This window comes from Xiphophorus couchianus, chromosome 12 (genome assembly GCF_001444195.1).
Source record: "Xiphophorus couchianus chromosome 12, X_couchianus-1.0, whole genome shotgun sequence".
In the NCBI taxonomy this organism is placed as follows: domain Eukaryota; kingdom Metazoa; phylum Chordata; class Actinopteri; order Cyprinodontiformes; family Poeciliidae; genus Xiphophorus; species Xiphophorus couchianus.
The window spans coordinates 15,616,689-15,627,965 of record NC_040239.1 but is presented as its reverse complement, the minus strand read 5'-3'; the positions used below and the strand labels follow the sequence as shown (position 1 = coordinate 15,627,965).

The 11,277-nt window shown below is 38.5% G+C and overlaps 1 protein-coding gene across 1 annotated transcript; it reads left to right on the top strand.

The window, feature by feature from the left end:
• Positions 1-3,018: 3,018 nt before the first annotated feature.
• On the top strand, positions 3,019-4,921 carry foxb2 (forkhead box B2). The gene has a single exon (XM_028033046.1). The coding sequence runs from the start codon at positions 3,501-3,503 to the stop codon at positions 4,458-4,460; it is 960 nt and encodes a 319-aa protein (XP_027888847.1). The 5' UTR covers positions 3,019-3,500; the 3' UTR covers positions 4,461-4,921.
• The last annotated feature ends 6,356 nt before the right edge of the window (positions 4,922-11,277 follow it).

The window sequence follows — 11,277 nt, the reverse complement described above, 5'->3', positions numbered from 1 at the left end:
AATTTTCCTTGCAATTATCTGATGCCTTTAAAATATGCTCTCAGTTGACACAGCTGACCTTTTGAGTGGGCTTTAAGGACCCAGACATTACAGGAGAAATGCACCGGCTAATTAATTGACACCGTTTTGAATATTCATACCTAATACAGCGAGCTTGCCCTTAATTACATTGTTGGACTTTTCTCCAAGGAGGCTAAATCACGGAAGGCTTAATTATTGTAATGTATTCGAAGACCCGCAGGGGCAGCAGGGAAGACAGGAGCCGTCAAGGATCCAGCCATGACACCTGGCCAGAGAGGGAAAAACACACACACCAAAAAAAAAAACACACACAGAAAGCAGCTTTTTGTTGTTCTCTCCGCCGAGCAGGATCCGGAGCACGGGGATGAAGTTTGTTTACATCCTTGTAGGATTCACCAGAGAGTGTTTGAACAGACAGACAGCCGCCGGACTCCCCTCTCAGCAATTAATCAACAACAGCGCCTCTCTTCGCGCAGTGTGTTGTCTTAGTCGTGTGTTTTCTGTGCCGACGCGGTTCGTGTGAGCGTGGGGAGCAGACGAGAAGCGCGCTGATTATTGTGCGCAAAGGAACACATGATTTATTGCTGGGAAAGTCTGAAAGTGCAATCGAGCAAATTTAACAAAGAGGCTGTGTTTAAATATGCCATCTTTTTTTATTTACTTTCTGAAGGGACCTCATCCTGGTTTCTGCTCAAATACCTCTCTCTGGTCACTTCAATCAGACGAGAGGGACATTAATTACAAAACTTAGGAAGAAATTTTTGATGGTGTCTGACACGTGCCGCCACTTGGTGCATGTCTGCGCCGCTTGGACCGCCTTGTTTCAGACTTAGGGCCCGAAATGAATGAGCTCTGGGATTTAAAGCTTCCCAGGAACACTGAACCTTAATTTGTCATCATCAATTTCAGGAGACGCAAGACTTTTATTTTGAAAAGTTCCTATTCGTTTTATTTTGACACATCAACGCAATGACGTTTTCATGCCTGTCGAGTTTAGGCGCTATTATCTAAACTGGCAACTATAAACCTCAGTAGAACTAATAATAACAATGTTATTTTAAAGACAATATATGACTTTTATTTTGAAAGGCAAATATATTTCCGCAACTGGTTTAGTTCATTTGGTAATGCATCGCGCCTCTTGTTCAAACATCTAAACCTTTAAAAAATAAGAAATTAATTTGGAAGAGTGTCTATAGCTTTATTTTAAAAGGTAAAGGCTCCCATTTTCCTCATAGTGTAACCTCAATTTACTATAATCTAAGCTTTGATGTACTGGGTGCTTTATTTGGAAAAGTACCTGAAAGTACAATGTAGCAAATACTTTACTAAAATAGTCCATCTCTTTGTGTTGTGATGGAGAATCAGTCATTTCATTTTCTGTTCTTGCTAGAGCAAAATGACATATACAAAAGAAACATTCCTGAAGGCAAATCTAAACGTCACATGTCACTTCGTCCTTCTCTATTCAGCACCATATGTAAAGTTTTGTAGCTGACTTGAATCTTAAATGCACAAGGTTTGGACTTTAAAACTCATCAGTAATCTGAAACATCTTGTGTAATATTCTTCTTTTCACCACAGGCTCTTTAAACTAATGACACACAATTTGCATGTATAATAAAGTCAACTTGCCATGAATTTTGAATTTGAATTCCTTTCTCTTGTTTTGAGTTCATTGTTTTCAAAAATGTGTTAAAAGTATAGAAGTATTTGTTTATCTCACATTTATAGTTATTCGCCCATTCTGCTTATTGGATTGTTTGCGTAGCTCAGGAATCTGCTGCTCCACCATGTCAAGAGGAGCTGGCTCAGGTGACTAAGGCATCTGCTCAGGATGCCACCTGGACGCCTCTGAGGTGAGTTGTTCTGGACATGTCCCACCTTAGGAGACCCAGAGGAAGACCCAGGAGACGCTGGAGGGACTATTTCTCTGTTGGCCTGGGAACAGCTGGAGATTTCCCCTGAAGAGCAGGTCCAACTGGATGGATGGATGGATTATTTCAGTGGTTGGTTCTTGCTTTTCAGTTAATCTGATTTTACCATGTCAGTGCATAAAAACAGCCAGGCGCATAAAAAAACCTTTCAATTATTTAACAAGAAATTTTCTTCAGAAAAAAATACATTAACAGCCTAAGTACACAAATGCATAAACCCTATAACTTGGCAAATCACAAGTTTCTCTTTTTGAAACAACTGGTACATTACACCTGTACATTAAAGCACATTTGTACACCTGATTCTCCTAATATGAGTGAAGTTGCCCACCTTCACCTTCTTCAAATCAAATGAAATTGGTCTCAAACATTTGTGATGATGGTTTATGCAGAAATGCGTCTCTCTGGGTACCCTGGTTTCCAGTTCAAAAGGGTGAATGTTAGGTTAGTTGGTCTAACTAAACTGGCATTGGAAGTGAGTGTGAACTTGCCTGGTTGTTTGTCCTGTGTATTTCTGTGATGGGCTGTTGAAGTGTCCAGGTTGAACCATACCTTCCACCCAACGAGCTCTGGAAATAGGCATCAGCAGTCATTGGTGCTTGATAAAAATGCAAAATGTACAGAAAACTATAGTGTTGTAGTTTTTATCAGTGGTGAAAGGCACTGATTATATTGTCTGTTTTTAGAACGCGTAAATATTTTTTATATCATGGCTGTAAATATCACATGGATTATAAATAGTTTGTCAAAATTATTCAACAAACAAGTAATTTTTTTAAAAAAAGAAGTAAATTTTCTTTTACCAGGCTTTAAATGGAAGACAAAACAGAGGTCAAAGGTCAATGTGATGCAGAAAAGAAGGGTTTGTTTAAGAGACAACGCTTTAAACACAGCTGATATATGTCACTACAGATCTGCGTGACTATGTTGGGCACAGCTCTTTGATTGGCAAACGGCGCATTAGAACCAAACGCGCCCACAGATCGCCCCTCCTCTCATGACTTCACCCCATCTCTTCGCTCCTGCCACCCCTACTTCCACACACATCCACAAACACAGACTCACGCATGCACACAACCCTCTGCTCACTCCTGACGTGTCCCCTGAGTGTCTGAATAACAGATAATAGAGCCGACGACCTACGAGGGGGGCTTACAAAAACACGCGCGACGAGTGAGAACGTCACACGTGTGGAGGAGAGGAGGAAAGAAAAGAGGAGCCACGCACAACCCGACCGTGCCAGGCGAGGGGACCTCACAACTTTTACGCACACAGGCTGAGTTTTGCGCACAACTTTAAAGAGCGTCGTTTCAGCGAAGAGACATCGAGAGAGAACTATGTTTGGATGCGCGCACCTCTGAGGATCCTACCTGTCAGTTGCAGGCCCTTTTGGTTGATAAAGCGCAGTTACTCTAATTTGATGGCTCAGATTTTTGGAATCAACCAGCTGGATGGAGACTGATTGTCAAGTAAGCAAGCGCTTAAAATAAAACTAAAAAGTGGTTGATTTAAAGCAGAAGCTTTAGGAGATCAGTATCAGCTATGCCCCGTCCAGGGAAAAACTCCTACAGCGACCAGAAGCCTCCGTACTCCTACATTTCACTGACAGCGATGGCCATCCAAAACTCCCCGGACAAGATGCTGCCTCTGAGTGATATTTACAAGTTCATCATGGATCGCTTTCCATACTACCGAGAGAACACCCAGAGGTGGCAGAACTCCCTCCGACACAATCTCTCCTTCAATGACTGCTTCATCAAAATCCCCCGGAGGCCCGACCAGCCTGGGAAGGGCAGCTTCTGGGCTTTGCATCCGGACTGCGGGGACATGTTTGAAAACGGCAGCTTCTTGAGGAGGAGGAAGCGTTTCAAGGTGCTGCGCGCAGAGCACATGGCCTGCAAGACGTCCCCGATGATGCACTACTTCCATCATCACCACCACCACCCGGGCAGCAAGCTGGGAGCCGCACCGGCTCACCCCGAACACCCGGTTGCCCCGGCAGGCGTGGGTCGGCTCCCTCACTTCCAGAGCTACGGGGGGATCACCTGCACGCAGCCCGGTGGGTTTAAGCATCCTTTCGCCATCGAGAACATCATAGGAAGGGACTACAAAGGCGTGGTGGCCGGCGGGCTTCCTCTCACCTCGGTCATGCATCACCTAGGTTACCCGGTGCCCCCTCAGCTCAGCAGCGTAGTCAACTCCATGTGGCCGCACGTCGGCGTGCTGTCGGAGACCATGAGCGGCGTGCCCGTGCCCGCACCATCATCTGAGTACGCGCCCTTCAGCGTGTCCGCCAAGGGCCTGTACCACAGCGCCAGCGGGCCAACCCTGCCCGCGATCCCGGTGCCCATAAAGCCGACCCCGTCTCTGGGTCCGATGCCCGGTCTAACGGGGATGCAGGCCGGCCCGACCCAGCTCTGCTCTGCAGGGTCGGTGATGGAAAAGAGCGATCTGCTGGAGGGAAAGGGAGCCCCGCTGCACCCGGCTCTGCTGCTGTCCTAACCGGGTAAAAAGCGTGTTCATTTCAGCTCTTTTCCCTCTCTTAAAGGAATCCGTGATAAATAAATCAGAACAGGCCTATCTGAGACGCAAACTTGTCATCATCTGTTGTAAAATACGTACTTGTACTCTGTAACTAATTTCTCATTTAGACCTTTGTGTTTAGAAATCTTAATTAATTTGCACACTTTGCAAGGGCATTTACCACCAAAGTGGCGAATATAATCAGACAAGCAGATTCCAAAGAAAGCTTTCACTCAAAAGACTTTCCTAAATGCAAAATAAGAAATTATATTTTTTGCTGTCCTTCTTTACAGTAAATCGTTGCGAGTCTGTTCGCTAAAGTAAAAGTAGGCCTTTTGCTTTCTTTAAAAAAAATAATAATAATTAGGTCTGTTGCACTTTTTTGTCTGTTCTTTAGCAGTTTATTAAACATGTTATGACTGCATTATAATCCTATTTACCTGAAGATATTTATAAAGAATTTGAAACTCAATCCTGACTTTTGTAATTTCTTTTAACATTTCTTTTCATTTTTGCTCAACAGGAATTTGCACATTTCCTCTAAGCAAACTCTCCCTTTGACATAAGTCTAAATACTTGAAACTAAATTGGTTTGTGAATGTAGCTTTGCTTTTAGATTAAAATATGTGTTATGTGGGGTTTTATCAGCTTGTTAGAAATTAAGTAAAAATTACCTAGAGCTCAAGTAAAATGTAACATTTGTGATTAATTTTATCCTCTTTATTTTTTTAAGGACAGTTTTTATTTTGTATCTGGAAAATTAAGCATCAAAAAGGGAAAAAAAGAAGAAGAAAAACATCTAATTTCCAATATTTGACTTTTACTGAATTACTGAAAAATGATGTAAAGGTAACTGTTTAACTTTTAACTGCTTAACAAAGATAAAACATAGATCAATTAAAAATGTGGCAAAAACTCGCCACATTTGCAAAAGGGAGATTTTGCAAATGTGGCATTTTACAGTTTTAGGCAGCAAATTTTAAACACAAGCTGTAAAAAACAAATTCTTATTAGATGAACTCATGCAAGAAAGGAAATAAAATGTGACCTGACTGAAACCCTGCCGCCACGCTCAGCCTTCATGCCGGTGGGACTGGACTGGGCATTTGGGCTGATCTGTCTTTGCCCAGCAGTGAGCTGGAGGATCACAACACGACTGAAACGAGGAGGAAGCAACACTCAGCACTGCAGCTCCACCATCTTCAAAAGCAGACGTAGTTGTGGTGGCGGGGGCTTCAGATTAAGTTTGCTCTTTTGTTTGCTCTGTTTTAATGAAGCTTTGAAGCCCCTGCACTCCAGCAGCACAAAGCCTCAGGTTCATCCCACTGAATGTGACTTATATTTAACCTCCTGTCCCCCTGTTTAGCATCCCAAAGGCACCCACAGCCGACGCCATTGTCACACCAGCCTCTGAACAAATAATTGAGATGCACCAGTGGAGGAGATGCGTGGGAGTGAAGAATTAGAAAATATTTGGGTGTCAATCAAAATACACTTAAAAATAATTACTCTTGTTTTTTCTTTCATTTGTTTTGTATTGTTCTCCACCTTATGCCGAGTTTTTCATTTTTCTTTAAATCTTCCAACTCCTTCTCTCTGTGTTAGGTCTGATATACACACACACACGCACACACACATGTTCTCTGTAGGATGCCGGTAATTTCTAGTTAAAGGGAACTGAGATTTGAGAGTGTGTTTGTGTGAAAAGCTGCAGCGTGCAGACGTGTGTGTGTGTGTATGAGAGAGTTTCTTTAATTCCCTGATCAGCAGGTCTCAGTGTCTTTAATAGCCCTCACTGCATTAGCACATAATTAAATGCCACTAATTAAGACACAATAAGAGGAGTAATAATGCAGCCATTACTACCCTCCATGATCTTCAGTCTTCACAACAGCAATGTTATATGCTTCTGGAATCATAATACTTATCACGAGGTCTCCTGATGGGCACATGTGTTTACATGCAGGGTAACAGGAGCTGCTTTTACATTCAAAAATTCACAGAGGTAAAAATCATATTGCCAAGCAGCCTCAGCGCGGCTATTTTTGTTGCGCCCCCTTGCAGATTTTTACGTCATATGTTCATCTGTGTGTTTTAGATGGAAACAAACAGGTAGTCATATTTTTCAAAATGACCAATTAAATTACTTAAAATAAATTAGTCTACTTTTCTATGAGGTGGAAGTAATCATTATGGGAGGTTTGATTCTTTCACAGATATATATATATAAAAAAATATGTCTTGCTACCATAACTTAAAAAAAAATCAAAACATAAAGCAACAGAAAAAGAAAAGAAAACCACCAAGTTGTTTATAAAGATGTAATCATCTCATGGTTGCCAGTCTTTTTGGCTATATATATATATATATATATATATATATATATATATATATATATATATATATATATATATATATAAATTAAATCTATTATAAAATAAATTTCTTAGGTTTAGAGTGAAGCCATTATTATTATTATTATTATTATTATTATTATTATTATTATTATTATTGTTGTTGTTGTTGTTGTTGTCATTATAGTAGGACAAGAAGTGGCAATAATTTTATCGTTTCTCTCACATCGTATCTCTCACATCAGCAGAATTTATTCTGTGTAAACATGAGCGTTATGTCATCAGAACGAGGCGCTGTGTCTCAGCAGAATTATCTGTGTAAATGAAAGCAAAATTAAACAAAAAAAGTGAAATAAATCATTTCTAGATGTGCAAAAGTTGTTTGGAACTGTTAGGACATTGATGCTATTTTTAGTCTAGGAAAAAACTAGTCCCACTATAACTAGAATTTTGCAGAAGATGACAGTTTCACTTTTTTACAATAAGCCGTGATTTCTCCTTACAGAGTAACACGCAATGTTACCAGAATTAGCAGAGAAATAGATCATTCCTACTGTTGCTACATGCAGCAATTACCAGAGTTAACACATTTAACAGCCTATAATAATTTTCATTCTGAGTCTTCAAGAAAAGGGGAATGCTTCCAGCTTGTGTGAAAACAAGGAAATCGATTTTTAATAAATTTGCTCAACTGCAACAAGTAGTGTGAACGTTAATATTGGTTAACTCTTGAATGAATATACTGTTTCTCCTTTAAGCACTTTAACAAGGAATTGTTAATAGGACAGTTTTAAAACTAAACCAAAATTAGAATATGCACAAAATATAAATATGTTAACTGTGGCTTTGATTTTGTAACTTTGCATGTATGTTTATGTCTTTAAATTGTTCTTATATTGTTTGTCTCTTTTGCTTTATCTCTCTGAAGGACTGCAGATGGAAATGTAAACTCAACATATAGAATTATATTTCTACAATTTAAACTTCGAAATATTTTATACTTGCTTAATGCCGTTATTGTGAAGGATTGAAGGAAGTTGTGACTCGGCTGATCTGCTCTTTTGACATTAGAAAATGCATGTTAATCTTCATCAAGTGTAAATGCTTGAATTATGATTATTTTAGATGTTCTGTCAAGTAAAGCAGACCCTCTGCTAAAATGCTGATAGTTCTTTAAATCGGACAAGCTGGTAACAAGCTAAATGAACAAATCAGACCTTCCAGATCACAGTCATCTGGATTAAAGTTAACTTACTTGGCACTGACCACTCAGTGAAGGCAGAGAAACTGCTGTTGCTTCCTTCATCATGGAGGACAGAAAAAATCTTCAAAATGTCTTTTCTCAATTAGTTATAAAACCAAAAATAAAACTATGTTTGGCGGTGGAAGCATCCAGCTTTATTTTCAGTGATTCCTGGCTGTGTTTGATGAAAGAAAGAATTGTACTATCACTCAGATCATTAAAAGTAATTGTATTAATTGATAGTATGGTAGTTATTGAACACATGTTGATCCATATTTAATACAGCAACAGCTGGAAAACTACTTTTTCACTTCTTTTTTTATTTTTAATAGGCAGGCATGTATCAGTTGATGGTCGTGCCTTTAATTTTTATTTAGATCATGAACAATCAGAACGCTGCTGTGTTGCTCTAAGTAATGCGTGGAGTCAATCGCTGAAGAAGAAAAATAACTCTAAGGTAGTCATAAAGTTAATAATTCTTAGTTTGTGCAAGAGTTGGGCTATGCATCCTTTCTTGTGAAAATCAAAACAATGTTTTAATTTTTCATGTGAAAAAACAATTATCTTCTGCAATCACAGAAGAACTGGAGCCCCCATTTACCTGAAATTAATATGAATCAACTCATGGAAAAATACTTCATCATGCAAAATTAGGTTTTAAAATGAGTAATTTGAGGATTATGAATGAATAAAACATCCGTGTCAGAGGTTTCACTGTCCGCCCTCTGAAACATAATGTGACGGTCATGCATAGATGATGGTGCATTAGTGGTAATTACCCACCCTTCATAGGGGCCAGGGTGGCAAACTCTACATGCGTTTTTCCTAATGATCAGCAAGAGCTGGCCATCATGATGAGCAGCTTAATTCATCTGATCTAACCTGCCGCTCACACCAACATACGCCTGCAGGAGCACACATACTTCAATATTATTCTTTGTTCCAGGCAGTAATTTGGGCATATTTGTAACATGAGATGAAGAAAAAAGATTTTCATATAATTGTCATAGTTTAGTCACAGCTTAAAAAGATTCTTTAAAAACATTTTAAAAATAAATGTAAAGGTAAAGACATAACATTTTCAACTTTTTCAAGGTTTTTAGGAAAAATTGATTTTATATTAGCAAAATCAGAAATGTGTACTTGACATTTAGTTTTGCATGAAAAACTGTTTTTGAGCAAAAGTCTTGCTTTTAGAGAATAGGAAACATATATTGAAACAAAATGAATGTGAAGTACTCATCAAATTTTTTCTGAAATTAAATATGTCAAAAATAAAATCTTCATCTTCAAAGGAAAAAAAAGAATGACGTTAATCGGTGAATCATGTGCTTGCAGACGTTTTGCAAAGTAGGAAAGTGCAGCAGTGCTGTGATATTTTAGCACAATGACTGAAGCGCTGCATCTCAGCAAATGTGATCTTTTTCACTTCATGATGTTCCTAATGAAAAAGATGAAGAATACATATATTTGTAAAACCAATTTAGACAAGTTGTGGGTTAAAAAAGAGATTCAACAGCAAATTCATCACTTAAGATATTCAATTTTTAAACAAATATGTCTCTAATTTAAGTTAAACTTCGCTTATGATGAACTCAAAATGTTCACAAATAACACAAAAATTCAGATTTCAATGTAATGTGTACTGAGTTTGTCCAGAAATCCTGGAAGTTTTAAAAAATTTTATTTTAAATTAATTAAATGCCCAACAATAACAACATAGAACTAGATACAGTCTCAGTTTTCCTTCTAAACTTACATTTTTGAACATTTTATCATTTTTTTATTTTAAGTTTATAGTCTGTGATATCCATCTAGTTCTTGACATGACATTCTACAGTACTTCTAAATTTACATGTATAAAAGAAACAATTAGAATATGTGTTTTTTCACTGACGTAAAAGTGAAAATGTATTATTTGACAACTGGCATACCGTCATCAAATTTTTTTTATATCAGACTAATATAAACAGTGTACATACAAAGAACTGTTTTTATTTAAGGGAAAAAATCTATACAAGGTTGTAGAGGAAGTTTGGCACATTCTTCTTTGCAGAATTGTTTTAATTCGGCTACATTGGGTGATTTTTAACTACAATAGCAAGCTCAATCAATTTTAGATCTAGACTTTAACCATGTCTTCCCAAAACCCTCAGTTTAGTGCTATTTTTGTTAGCCATTCAGAGGTGGACTTCCCAGTGTGCCGTGGCTCAATAACCCATAATCCAAGTGGACTTCAGCTAATATCTTAAGCTGATGGCCATACATTTGCCTCTAGGATTTTCTAATAAAGCTGTATTTATGGTACCACCAAATATGGGATGTTAAACATACTGTTTATTGAGCCCTCATGTCTGTTCGAAAAAGGCTTTTTTTATTGGTCGGATATAATACTTTGATCTAAGAAATTTTATTTGTTTTTATTTCTTGTAAGCATAAAATTATCACAGTTAATAGAACTAACGGCTTTAAAACATCATTGTAATCCATATAACAGTTTTCACTCAGTTGGCTGAGTTTCTAGAATACAGTAAATAAGCTACTAAATAATCAAACTAATTGAACTAATTGAATTGACCTGTTTCTAAGGAAAACTTCATCAGGTCACCAAGCTGGCGAGAGATCCCCACATCGGTCGTTCTGGACACACACTGCCATAACTTTCTTCTCTCATTTTTCTTGTTTTTTAATTCTAACTCTGACCTCTCCAGAAGTTTCAAATATCCTTCCTCCTCCAAGACCTATCCTAGAGAAACCACATCCCTCTTCCTCCTTTGTAATTACACAGTGATTCACTTATGCGAGGTCAAAATTTATCCATCCCTGTGACTGAGGACGGACCAGAGACAAGTACTTCAGAGTAAGGTCCTCCTGATGCAGCACATATCATCCTCAATCTGCCACCCATCTTTATTGGCCCAAATTATTACACCTAATTAGCCATTATTACACTTTTTGATATCAATCAAATCAGGTCAGTGGTTCAGTCATGCTGGCCTCCTTCCCGTTGTTTCTCCTCTCTGACTTCTTCACTTTTTCAGCACAGTTCTCTGAAGAAGAGTGCAGCGGCCAAAAACGCTGCAGAAGTTTCATCAGAGGTTAAGTGCCCTGTGAGAGAAGAGATGTAATTTCATTTAAGTCTACTGTCAGACCAAAGTATAACATAAGCACACTCACTGCAACATTTGAGTCTTTTAGG

Coding starts and splice junctions, on each gene's coding strand:
- foxb2 (XM_028033046.1), top strand. CDS start 3,501: ATGCCCCGTCCAGGGAAAAACTCCTACAGCGACCAGAAGCCTCCGTAC.